At 38.5% G+C, this 13,808-nt stretch overlaps 1 protein-coding gene across 4 annotated transcripts; it reads right to left on the bottom strand.

The window, feature by feature from the left end:
• Positions 1-2,021: 2,021 nt before the first annotated feature.
• Positions 2,022-13,668, bottom strand: LOC140933944 (uncharacterized). 4 transcript variants are annotated; one of them, XM_073383618.1, is made up of 19 exons: positions 13,378-13,649; positions 12,811-12,891; positions 11,342-11,420; positions 10,848-10,927; positions 10,501-10,592; positions 10,120-10,175; positions 9,228-10,015; positions 8,141-8,257; positions 7,846-7,926; positions 7,220-7,277; positions 7,040-7,122; positions 6,828-6,919; positions 6,555-6,586; positions 6,298-6,441; positions 5,680-5,793; positions 5,239-5,356; positions 4,741-4,859; positions 4,343-4,401; positions 2,022-3,871 (listed from the first exon to the last, which is right to left on the bottom strand). In XM_073383618.1, exons 1-19 carry the CDS (start codon positions 13,441-13,443, stop codon positions 2,987-2,989), a joined length of 3,144 nt encoding a protein of 1,047 aa, XP_073239719.1. In that variant the 5' UTR covers positions 13,444-13,649; the 3' UTR covers positions 2,022-2,986. The 4 variants fall into 4 exon arrangements, 3 of the variants coding, with proteins under 3 accessions (XP_073239719.1, XP_073239720.1, XP_073239721.1); XM_073383619.1 differs by lacking the exon at positions 12,811-12,891; XR_012165091.1 differs by lacking the exon at positions 4,741-4,859 and having other exon boundaries at positions 3,802-3,871; positions 13,378-13,668.
• Between the last annotated feature and the right edge of the window lie 140 nt (positions 13,669-13,808).

Here is a 13,808-nt window from a genome sequence, read left to right as displayed (position 1 = left end):
GATACAGGTATTCTGAGGTGCGCTGGTAATGATGACTGTGTAGGCGTGAAGCAAGCTATTACTAGTTATGTTTTGTTGTATCATAGTTAATTGAGTGGAATGGTTATGAAACCCGTCAGACTTCTTTGTTATATGTTTTTGTGGATCTGAAAGTGCACAACGTTCAAAAGAATTCCTATCATTTTGATTGTATTGACAAATAAAAACGTTGCATTAATTTATTCCGTAACAATTTACCAACAGAAAACAAAAGATTGTGCACTTTCAGGGTGCTTCCAACATAAACTGCAGCACTGTTGTTTTTATCATTGATGTTTGCCGCTTTTCATAACCAGTCTCCTCTAAAAACTATGGTTGTATGAAGAAATATTGGGTCAATTTAGGTTTCTGGGAAACTTTCCACCCACCCCTCCCCAAGGTAACATTAACGCTTACATCTCACTTAGGGCAAAATGATGGCTTAGGGGAGGGGTAGGAGGGCTTCCGAAATATCAAACAGTTGTTTTCAAATAAAAGTACTGAAGCAGAAATTAACAATTTCAATTCCCTTTATCTTTTAGGCATTGTTTTATGTTACCTTTTTCCCCTTATCCCATACTTCAATTTAATAACCTTAAACGCTAGGCATATCGCTTCCTCTGCAAAAATCTTTTTTTCACATATCACCGCTCGCAGGATTTTTTTTCAGACAAATTTACCTTGCAGGAATTTCTTTGGGGAATTGTCACCCCACCTCCGGTTATTTCTAATGGCCCTTCCCTGATAGATTATGTTATAGATGTAACACTTAATTAGTAATAAGTGGAAAATAAAAGATTGATTGACTGATTGATTGATTGATCGTATTGTGTAATTCAAAATGGCCGTGAATATAAAGGATTTGTATGGCAATTTAAGAAGATAATACTCGCGGAAATTTTCAATAAAAGAACGCTTTACCTTATTTACTTGGTATATATTCTTGCTTCCTGTTGTAGTTATTTTCCCGATCCGTTGCGATTTAAGCGATTTCCTTTATCCCGAGTTTTTACTAATAAAGAGTCCTCTCTAATACAGGTAGGACTCGCAACGGATTGGGAAATATCGAGTTTCCTAATAGGTTTACAAGTCATGGTTTACTCAAAATAAGTGTAAAGAAGATCATCACAGTTAAATACGCAAGTTACATGTATGCAGTTGCAAAAAGAAAGCCTGAAAAAATTCTGGCTTTCTGGGATTCGATCATCCAAGTTCCCAAAAAACATTAAAATGTAACAGGTATATCCATGGTAGACTTCTGTAATGATTTTGATAGCTGGTAGGGTATCAAATCGTTCAGTTCTCTTAGGGGCCTTCTTCACCTCAGTAGCCTCATTCCCAGTGCTTTCTCTCCACTATAGATAGTGTCCGCCATTTTGAATATTGACAAGTATTTGTGATGACCATTCAACATAAGCAAACGTTACAGGGGGTATACCCTGAGGACGTTAAGCAACAAGCAAGGGAACAGCTTTCAGGATGTATTGAATTGGCAACGGTAACCCATCTCTAGGTGGAAATTTCGATGACATGTTTAACTTGATGATGGGACCTTTATTCTTTAAAGAAATTGGTTCTAAATTTTCTTTCTTATCTCTTAGACGCCCATTTAACTGGCATGACAGTTTATGAAGTTTCCATGTGCCAGCTGCCAGAGTTTGCGTGTAAAGATGTCCAGGGAAATTTTTTCAAATTTGGAATGCAACAGGTTTATTATATTCAAGCACCGCCGAGCAAAATATGGCTGGGGATGAATTGTCCTATTACTGACAAGGATTGGATTGAAGTGGAGCAAGTTATACTGCGCATATGGAATTGGCGCAACACAATTATTGTTTTCATAACTTTTTTAATCCAGTAACAGGCTACTCAGAAATCAGGAATCTGTTTTTGATTTTCTTTATTATTTTGACCATATATCAGTTAACCAGATGGGTACAAGATCTACATAGGATATACAATATATAGCTGCATGTTTGTAAATGAGATAAAAATAACTTTACTTAATTATATAATGTATAGTATTTTAAATCAAATCGCTTTGTCCTCACGTAGTTTTGAGTTGGACATTGTCGTTAACTTCATATAGTACCTGAAAACATGGTTTGATAAGTCAGTCGTTACTTCGTCTATAATATCAACTTTTTTTGGTGTTCTTTTTCTTCTATTTCTATTTCTGTAATCTTTTAATTTAAGGAACATTTAGAGACAACTGTACACTGATTTTCATTCTCCTCTTACTCAATTGTTAAAATATAAATCTATATACAAATTTCCTGACTCGGAAATTCTCGCATTGGTTTACTACAATGGTACCTAATCTCTTTCGGTAAATTATAGATTTCTTACTATTGCCGTATGGCGATACACACACTGACGTCACCTACTGATATTAATGTGCCAACCAGAAGCACATTGATTCTTTTAACGAAAGATTCTTTTGTTTCACTCGATACTTACTTGAACGACAAAAACAATGTTTGTAAAAAGTATAGTCTCCTATTCACTGAATACGACCAATTGACTCCCTCAAGACAGGGTATCTGTCCTTTTATCTGCATTACAGAGGAGTATGTCTTTCTTGAGGGGTCTATAATTCTAAGCGGAGCTTTGTCTTGAATGTAAACAGCAAAGTGGGCTTTGGACATCGTTTAGAAGTTTTAGATAGCCGACTAGGAAAGTGAGTATATTTGCAAGCCTTTTCCTAGATCTTATATCCTCTCGGTCGCATGAGATTTTCGCACATTTTTTTCTAAATTGATCAAACTTAACAAATGGAGCGACGCGCTTCAATTTTGTTATGCAAAACGACATATCTAGCAATTAAAGCTGCTGTATTTATTTATCATAGGACACGAGTTTTTCAGTGTTTGTAATTTCAAAATTGAATCAAAACAACAAAAATAGTTTTGCAGTATCATGTAAGGACCTTACTGTTACTGCAGTCATTTTCTTCAGTAGATTAGGTTTACTTTTCTACAGTCTGTAGGAAATTTGAAGGACCCCATCCTAGTCCACTTTCTGTGTTTAGGAGATACCAGCCGTTGCTGCTTCGTTGAAGAACCTCCACCAAGTCTCCTTCTTCAAAGGTTGCTTCTCCGTCTTCTTGAGCTATATATGCATACATAGCTCTGTAAAGCGAACTAGATTTTCGATTTTGGCTACTGCTTACTTGATACCTTGGTGAATCTAAGTCATTGCGATAATCTGAACCATTTTCATAGTCTATATCTGAGCCAGATTCTCTGTGCGATGTTCTGAGGTCGTGAATTCGTGGTGGTGACCCTGCCAATGGACTTCGTCTGTTAGTTGCGGAAATCTTCCTCGGTGCTAGAATTGGGCTGCTTCGGCCTGAAGACTTTCCGCTTGGCTGTAGCCTACCATTCACGGCTGCCTCCATTTCCTTCTTATATTGTGCCATTGATGTAACAGATTGTGAGCGAGGTATAGTTGGAGAAGGAGCTGACTGCACTACTTTGTCTTCAATATGATCGAATCGAGGAAGTGTGGCACATTTTTTGATGGGGGGAGAATTTTCCTCAGGCGTAAAAACTTCAGATGCAAGAGACGAAAGACTGCCGCTTGGAGATGTTCCATATCCGCTGGATAAGTCCAAAGACGTCTGATGCTGTGCCCATTGTGGGATCTCCCCTGAAGCGGGTCGAGGAGAGGGATTTGATTTTGAACGTGGTGGCATTCTCTTTGTAACAGTTGGTGTCATTGGTCTTGCTGGTACTGATATCGCGCGATCTTTCTTTTCTGTTGTGTAGGGCTCTTGATCTTCTGGTATCGTTGTTTCATGGATTTCAGGATTGGAATTTCTCTTCGGTTTTTTTCTGACTGTACGCTTAACCTAAAATGGATAAAAGTAAAAAAATATTTTACCACTCGTCGACATTTCATAGCTAAAGTGCTAACAACAAGCAGGTTTGTCGCGCTTGCAAGCATCTTTATCTGCTCATTTGTTCGCTCTAGTCTCACGGTGACAGCTTTCTCCACTGAAGTGAAAAAAGGACCCTTAGCAGTCTTATTTTAAGCAGTGGCATATACGCTCAAGGTCTTGTACTGATCAAAAGCAACGATACTGATCGTAAAGGCCTTGAAAAGCGATATTTAAATTTCTTCAGGAATTATTGCTTAATATATATCAGAAACCATATCAAACACTCGGCAAGTGTTTCATCTGATATCCAGACAGCTTTGAGTCGCGATTTCAAAACGCGCCTGTACCTTCGTTGGTTCACGCGACTTGACGGTGTTGAAAAAACAGGTGAAACATTTTCTCTTGTGCTTGATAATAATTGGCCCTTGAAAGACCTCTTACCGTGCTCCGCCTTGCGGGAGGTGTCCTCATGATTGGCTTTCCATCGGCATCTTCAGAATCTGTATTGATTTAAAGATATATAGGTAAGTCATTGAACTGATATGATCTCATATCAAAAGGAATTAGAACATGATATTCAGTGTAACTTTCGCAGGATTTCTTTACTTCTACTGGAACGTCATTACTTAAAAATACTGACGTCCTCAGACCCATCTTAGGGTACCGTGCCTCGCGAAAATTGAACCAAGGACACCTCATTTGGTTACTGATATAATAGCTCAATTTCTGTCACTTTTGAAATTGGTAAGATCCTTACCTAAATGTAACTATTTGGATAATAACAGACTAATATCAGGTTGGAGAAATGAATCTAAGAATCGTAAATTGTCATAATTTACCTCCATTAAAGGAAACGATATCCAATACGTCCATTTTTCCATTGGATGTAGGGGAGGAATCACCTCCAGATACTTTTCTCAGAAACATGGCAGGCGCCCACCCTTGGTCGCCCCGATAACTAAAACGAAGAAAAGAACGTAAAGTGACATAAGCGAGGAGTACACATATTTGAATAACTATTAGCTATGCTCTACTTTTTTGCACCCAGGGATCGTCTCATTGACGATCATGTTGATGGAGCCTGCGTGTCTCCGGACTCATGGCAGCGGGGTTTTTGGCTATACTGAGTAAGACCAACCATGCCCGTCCCGGTGACTAAGACTCCTGCAAATTGAGGGTTTGTTTGGTAAGGAGCTAATTTCTCAACACTCAGAAAATACGGAAACCGAAAATACTGCCAGGTTAGTTCCTACTCTACTCCTATGTGGGCAAAATGGAACTGCTCAAAGATGTTTTACTGTGGAGGAAACGTTAGAGGAAATTTTATTTTCGTGTACCTGACGAGCCACCATCCATCCAAAGTTTTTTCCACAACTTTCAACATAACACCAACATCGAAAGAGAGTTCATCTTCAGCTCTTGCTTTGAAGCTCTGCACAGATTGGTACACCTCCTCTGCAGAAGATGAAAATAAACATGAATGTCTCCAGTAATCTATTTGATAATTAGTACAATAACACGCCGTTATTTGAACCACTTAAGGGCGATCGAATCTCTTCGTATTGACGACGTGGTCGTGTTGAAGAGGTTTCTGTTGAGAAAATGAATAAGTGGCCCTTTGTTCACAGGTGGTCTAATGAGGCGGTGGTCTTGTTAGTGAATACAGTAGGGTTTCGCTTCACAGAGGACTCTTGCCAATACTCACCTGTTGTATGGTTTGGTTCAAACATGTAAAAAATCCGTGTTCCTGATTCAAAATTTATGTGCAATCGGCTTACCTTGACCAGGTGCGTAGGTTTTGGAGGAAGTGATCTCTGCCCCATCATCAGTAGGCTCCAGATGTGACGCAGGAGCCCAGCCTAACTCGCCTTCACGGTCAACTAACCACCAACCTTAAAAAAAGGTTCAAATAGTTGTTATGGTGTAACCTGCATGGTTTAAGGAGATATAGTAAACGCTGAGTTTTGAAAACTACGAAATACTGAAGCACAGATAGGCAGCTAGCACTTCACGCCACTAAAGTTTTTAACCTGCAGTATGGTTATTTAACATTGCCGGATAAAATTTTATTGCGCACTTTGTTGGCAAAAAGCAATTTTACGTTAAGATGATTATTATTTAAAGCCATTGTGCTGAAATCCTGGGACGGTGCTTTTCTGTGATTTTTGGCTTAACAGTAAGTGTGGGGGCATTGCAAGTATGAACTTAGAGTAAACACCCCCTTCTAACAATAGGCGAAACCACTTCGGAAACCCACTCATCAAAAGTAAATGCAAATACATCAAAAGTAAATGCAAATAATTCTGTGATATTAGAATTCAAGTGTGTTGGAAGAACTCGTCAAAAGTAACGTTTTCCATGTTAAAAATTGTTAATGGTGTTTGTGGCATTCTCACCTAATTCATTTCTTTCGACGACGTCAACGGTGTCTCCAGCAGTCAGAGAAATATCGTTCCTGTTCTTCTTTTGGTAGTCAGCAATGACTATATACTGTTCAAATACCACAGGTCCTGATATGGAAACACTGTCGCTGCCGTCACCTGCAATACGGAGATACTGTTATTTCCTTTTCGTTTTTATGGATAAGTGAATATAGAGGCTATCCAAATTTTGATCGAATAAAACAACTAAAAATCAATTAGATCTGACTCACCTTCTTTGTTCTTGGAAGTGGCCTTTTCATTTCTGAGAAAGAAGCAAGAATGAATTATAAATCTTCAGAAATTTAATAATTATGATCTAGTCTAACAACTTTGCCTTTGTGCTAAAAATGGCTTGCTCATTACATTTCAGATCTTTCTTTGAGTGAGTTAAGCGCTCCACTCCTGCGGTTTTTGTCTGGTGGGAGTTCTTCTAAAAATAAGGCTTGTGGTAGAATTCAGTGTCTTTGTTAGGTTGGTGAAATCATATAACGAATGTTACTTACGTTCCATGAGGAAGCACGTCACTAGAACGAGGCTTGCAGAAATGCATGACAGCTTGACACTTAGAAATTTTGTCAGGTGAGTTGACAAGTTCCTAATCAAAAATAGAAAAGAAATTTAAACCAATCAGAAACCACCTTGAAAATAAATTCACAAAAAATTTGTCTTGCCGATTTCAAGGGTCTGCAGGTGCTGACTCATTTAAACGACTTACGTGGCAAAATTGATTCATGAATTGCCTTCTTTTGCATGTTCCATCCTTAAAGCAAAACTGACAATTTTCTGTAAATTTCCTTCCTAAAAAACAAATGGAAACAAAATATTAATACTTCAAGTTTACCTTAATCTTTCAACAGTCAATTTTTGATCTTTTTGTTGCAATACCAATTCTCACCTTTAAGCACTGGGATTTCTTTTCCAATGGCAGATGGGAATTCTTTCTTGAGACTTTCCTAAGGGAAGAATAATATTGTGTAGGTACATTCTATAATTTTAGGGACGTCTTAAGTTAAAGTGAGGCTAGAGATTTTTCTTACTTTTCTCTTTTTCTCATCATGATGTAAAGCGCATTGGGGACAGAAATGCGCTCAATAAGCATTTTATTATTAATTCTTTTCTTCAATTCCATTGGTATTTAATTTTTTTTTTAATAAAAGCTATTGGATATTTGAACATCAATGTAAATTTTTTTCTTCAAATTTCGTTAATCATACAGGTCTTGAGAGTGATTCAATGAGAAACGATGCAGATAAGAAAGATCAATTTATATTTGCAAATATTTTTTAGTAATGATATTGTTAACTTGTGGAGGTTGGAGGCAGCCGGGGCTTTATAAACGCAAACCGCCGTAGTATTGGTTTTGATGTGTTTTCTCGGTATTTATAATGAATTACATGACCATGAGAAACCTGTCGGTTTAGAATAGTTTCTCCGCGTACATAACGTTCTCGAAGAAAAACACGCAACGGTGGCTTCTTTTGAAAAGGGACTGCATGAAGTAACATCTAAAGATGATTTTACCTGTAGAAAGAAGAAGTCGCTACATTGTCTGTATATGATGTTGATAGCCCCATCTGACCATACAACCTTTAGAATATAAACCTAGAGAACAAAAATCAAAGTAAGTCCGGCCTTCTAATTAAGAAACTGAGATGTTGTATTAATTAGGATTGTACCCTATCTTTTTTAGCATTTCGAATCATTCTGACACATGAATAGAGAGTACTTTTATTTGATAACTTTTTGAAAAACCAAGGGTGGACTGAATCTTGGAAAATCGATACGATTCTGGTGGTAAACACTTGCCAGTACTTACGTAATTTTTATCTGGATTTTTTCTCTTTTGGATTCCTTCAACCATCAAAAACTTGACGCGACGATTCATTTCGCCTGATACCTTCTGCGTCCCTTCTTCACTGCTTCGATTCAAAGACTATGTGAGAGAAGAACAACATTTGTTATTTTTTTTATGAATAGACACCTACCTCGCTGCTTACCGCAAATGGCTTACTCAAACAGGAAATGGCGTCAACCAGCAAATTATTTACGTTTGCAATCTCATGATGGCCATGGTGTGATAGTTATTAAGATGCTTTGTTTAGTTGTTTTGTTTTTTTTTTTAATGACACTATGGCGACTAGTATCAGCAATTTGTAAGCCACTTAAAATATCATTTTCCGCAATAGGCATGTTATCAAATTAACACTTTATTATGCTAAAAATCTGGCCCAATCTACTTCTCTATTCACTTCTGGTTTGACATGCCCTAGAAGTTTCATAGCATTAACGGTTGAACCTTAAGAGAGAACAAACTATCAATTTCGTGACTGTGTTCTCTGCTTTGTCCTTTGATATTTATCATTCATTCCTTAAATGCAATATAATAACTCGCTATCTTATCAGCATATTTGCCAACGAAACAATTAACCCCCACACGGCGAGATCATTACCATTTCGTGACTAAGCAGCGAATACTTTTCGCTTTAATTGTAGGTCTACTTCGTTTACTCGTTTAAGTAAGTTGTGTTTGTTTATATCTTTGTTCATAATTGCCAAAGATATGAATAAAAGCTAAGGGAGAATCACTCAATTTAAGGCCAGGTACGTCAATTAGATATAATGAAGTATCAACATTTCAAGTTTTGAGTAATGCTGCTTTATTTGTTAGCAATGATATACTAAATTTATGCATTTTTGGCGAAGAAAAAACCGCTTTGAGTGTGAAATAAATACATTTTACGGAAGTTTTAACCACATTGACGTAAAAGAAAACCGCGCGGCGTCTGAATTAGGCGTAATTCAGACTTGATTGTTCTTGTCCTCTACACGCGTCTTTTTACTAAACAAGGAAAGGCTGTTCTAAAATAAGTAAAAAAAATTCTTTGAACAGTTAATCTTAGTACCTTCTGATTTTCTTGGATACTGGAAATTTTTTGTTCCTCTTTGTCGATATTGCTTTGCTCGTCTATTTGGATGGATTGTTCTTGACTCTCCACATCTTGGGACTGCTCTAGATTTACCGGAGATGTCGATCTGGATAACTGAACTGGTTTAAGGTAAGCACTCGGCGCCCACCCCTCTCCAAGCTCGTTCTTAACATACCACCATCCGCTGGCCTCTTTCTGCAGTACATCGACCTCTTCTCCGCCTTCAAGTGACACCTCACCGTCCTCCTCTGCAGCAAATGAGGAAACTGCCACATACTTAATCTTTTTCGGGCTTCTTCGTCCGTCTTGGGTTGATATCTTTCTGGTGCGAAGTTCCTCCTGCTTATATTCAGTTTGTTCAACTTCACCAGAGTTTTCATCACCCGGAGAATTCTGATTACCGTTTGATTGTTGCTTGTCTATCTCAAGAGACTGATAGTCAGGTGCAGTGACAGTGCTACGGGAACGTGCCTTTTCTGGTTTATTTTCTACGGTCTCCTTTAATATGTCTGCGACGCCAACAGCAACGCTGAACGGCCTATGTCTCAATCCTGGTCTAGGAGAACCAGTCGCAGTGGAAGCCGGTCTCTCTGTTCCAGGTAATGGTTTACTTGGACGCCTTTCATTAAGTTGTTTCAACAGATTCTCTCTACTTTCTCTGCTAAGTAAATGCATGTCTTCCGGCATCCATGACGGATCGTTGTATCCAATTTTCTTTCGACTTGGCACTGGGCTCTTACCAGGTATAGTGTAGAGGCCTCGACCTATTAAAGAGATATTATCGCATTTTCTTGTGAGCAACGACCTTGCTGTGGATTGGTTCTCTCTTTGTCTCGATCTCTAACACAATCAAGAAGGTTTTACATACCACTTAGCAATTCCGCCTCTTTATGGCTCTTCTTTAACTCCTCTTCATACTCATTACTAGATATGAAAATTGATAAAGAAAAAGTTGTCTCGTTAGCAATTATGTAGTCAAATATATGGCCTTGTAGGCGTCTTATCATGTTTGAAATACCAAGGATCGGCTTGTTCAAGAGATGGATAACTTAAACTCATTGCCAAGCAAACAATCTTTTCCCGCCTAAGAACGTGTGAATAAACTTGAAGTAGTGTTATATTACGCTGTCCTTTATGCTGACTAAGAGAACTAGGCTAGAGTTGACTACGTATAGCAAAATTTACCGGCAAGTTATACCTAGGTTAGCTCTAATCTGTGAAATCAGATGTTAATTAAAAGTAACCTCACCGTTCAGAAGTTTCTTGCTGTTCCATGAAGGCACCAAAAAATTTCATGACTGCTTCTGATTCTCTTACCACAGTTGGAAGGGTCAACATTTCCTAGAAAAATAAAGCACTTTGTTGGTTCCTCATTGTCTGTTATGCTACAAAGCCCTTTTTAGACTGTCAGACATCGTTGGGGCCATATATGTTTCAGTCCAAAAAATGACCACCACACACAGGCTCTATGTAAAATGCCTTCCTAAATAACTAGGTGTACTGAGTTATTCTTCTTCGAAATGAGCAATGATGTGCCTTCTAACACCTTAAACTAAGCCAGACAGTTAAACATCATCGTTAATCCAAACTATTTACCCTCATAAACTCGTCTATTCTTCCCATCTTCTTCAAATCATTGTCCTTGAACATAATTCTCGAGAGAGGCGAATTGAGTTCTGCAAAAAAAAGAAGCTTAAGGATTCAGTTACATCGCGCACGCGCACAAGGGAAAAAATAGAATTTAATAGACATGCCGTACTTAATTTCATTTAGAACGCTTCAACCACATTTCGTTGAGGCGAACGCAAGAGAGCTGGCCTCCAATTTAAGTGTTGATGTTGATAGACTCTTATGATAGTCCATTTGCAGATGTGATACTAACGGCAGTATCTTTTCGTCAGTTTTCTTAAGACTCTGAGTTTTGGCCGGTAGGAAAACGAATCCGTACCTTTCCCCCGGAAATTGTACCCAATTAATTGAGCCGCCAATCAGTTCGTGTGTGACATAGAGCCTTTGTGTTTTTTTTTGTCATTGCTGTTTGAAGTTATTGTCCCAAAGTAAACCTTCAAGCTATCTGTTACCTTACATACCTGGTAAGCTGGAGACAAGGCTCCGAGACGTCTTCCTCGAATAGCCACCTTTTTGCTTTAATAAGTCATAAACTGTTACCTACAATTGGAAACAATCGATAAAAAGAATAAAGCCCACTCAACATTAAAGTTCAAAACATGTCCAGGTACTTTTGTGGCGTTACAGGCTTAGCTGGCAGCAAGACCAAACAGCAAAATGCGTCCACATTTTGCAGTGTTCCAGGACGGTAAAGCTGCATTTAGTTTTCCCTAATAGCGAAGTTAGAAAACGAGAGTCAGACGTAAAATAATACAAACAAAAATTTTAGTAGAAAGCAACATTGAAATGTTTCTGGGTTTGTGTTCAAGCTTAGGACAGCATGAAAATGATATTTCTTCAATAAGTGACCCAGGCAACTTCGAGAAAAACTGATCCGAGATCTCTTAACAGAGAAGTTCTGATTGCTCCGCTACCATTGAGCCACAGGGGCCCGTTGTTTAACATGTAATGTCAGACGTACGCATGGTAGTAAAAAAACAACAACAACAACAAACAAAACAGAGAGTTTAAATTTGTCTGTGCCGAACGTTATTAAGGCGTTAGCTCCTGCATCTAACCTGCGTAGCGAGAGTTTACGTGCGGTTTCGGAGCAAAGAACGAGGAACTAGAGTCAAAGACCGGGCGAAAACTTGCGCGAGTAAAAGAGCAGGTAGGGGGTGGGACGAAAGGTAAGGGTTTCTTTCCTTCCCCTCCCCATCGCCCTCTTTCATTTTCTGTCTCTCGTTACATTTTTCGCGCGGCCAAAACCGAAAATCCCGTTCCCTGGTCTTTCTTTTCTCCGAAACCCAAAGGAAACGCTTGCTACGAAAACTAGTCTACGTCCGACGTTAAATGAGGTTCACGTGAGAAACATCCTGGATACTGCTGGACTCGCATTCTGATTGGCCCTTGCCGGACATTGTACTGCTTGGCACGTGTTGCATTCTTTGTTCTATGCCCCCAAGAAACAATCGTAAAAATTTCATTTCAACCCTGGTCTAATCCGTCATGCATTTAAGCAAGTTTCCTAAGTACATGCGAAATGTTTTAAGATAGGTACATAAGAAAGACCTAAGCTGGCTATATCGTTGACTTTTGACTGACGTTGCATGTTGCATGATGTTATCATACAGCTGTATATTGCATAACTTATGTATGGCTGACTGAACTAGATATCTCTGCAGTTCAAGTAACTTTGATTTGATGTGAGCAATTAACATTACTAGGTAAAGCTTGCAACGATGAAATAAGTGAGCAAAGATTGCGTTAAGCTGTTTTCTTCCTGAAGGTAACGAGATTTTTTTCAAATAATCAAAATAAACAAACAATTAAAAAGCATTGAATTCTAGGTGTTTGACAGTGATCAAGATTTAGCATAATCGCCCGTTAATAAATATCATGCAAGTACTCGGAAATCAAATACAAAAACCTGCTAGAGAAGTAAACAAACCTGCAAATCAACAAATTCTTCGTATTTTTTGCGTAGCAGGGTTTTGCTGCCATCCGAGAACATGACTGTGATTTTATATGCCTAAAGGACATGAAAGAATTGTATAAGTTGATGTAAGTCAGCGGCATCCGACTTCGCCGGTTTAATGGGGAAAATATACAAATCAAAAGCTGTTTCCGCTAACTAATGTTAAAAGGCACTACCTTACCTTGCAGCAGCGTTCAGGGTAAAGGAACTTGTTCTGATTACTTAAAAATGAATGGTTTCGTTTGCGAAAATATATTTCCAAATACAGGGATGTCTATTACTAACATTTTTTGCAGAGCAACAGAAAAAAACAAAACAAAACAAAACAAAAAGATTCTTAGTTTTTCAACCTGATGACAATAACCTCGCCATTAAAGGACAGCTCAATGTTTTGGTTTATCAGTTTATAGTTACCCTACGCGTTGTTGTTAAAGATGATCGATTTTAAAACTTTCTCGGGGGAATTGGTGTTTGTGGCTTGGCGAGGTACGGGTCAATCAACCAAAAAGGCTTGGATATTACAATATTTCAACCACTAACCTCATTGTCTTTTCCGTCCTTCGACGGCAAAGTTCCAGAAACAGATGCGGTGAGCAGTGTCTTCATGGTGTCACCGTAGAAAATGTCTTCTGCCCTCTAAACGCCGTTCTTTATTGCTGCAATTTCTATTGCGTGGGTGTAAAACAACCTACGTCAGACCAAAGATAATTATAACCGTTCCAGTGTTTTGTGTCGCACGAATGCTGGAATTATTCGCGTCACGAAACGAGAACCTTTATATTGAGCCGATCGTACAAACAATGCAAAATGGGTACAATTAATCAAAGAAAACGAAACAAGCCAAGTTGCAGTCAGGCGTGGAATACTTTCATTGGCTTCGAGACTGTTAAGCGTGCAGTAAATCGGGTTAAAACTCGATGATTGTGCGGTTTTAGAAATTGGACGAGCGTTTTTTTAGCAGTCTTAATTTA

Source organism: Porites lutea, chromosome 4 (assembly GCF_958299795.1).
Source record: "Porites lutea chromosome 4, jaPorLute2.1, whole genome shotgun sequence".
In the NCBI taxonomy this organism is placed as follows: Eukaryota; Metazoa; Cnidaria; class Anthozoa; order Scleractinia; family Poritidae; genus Porites; species Porites lutea.
This window is presented reverse-complemented; position numbering and strand designations above follow the sequence as displayed.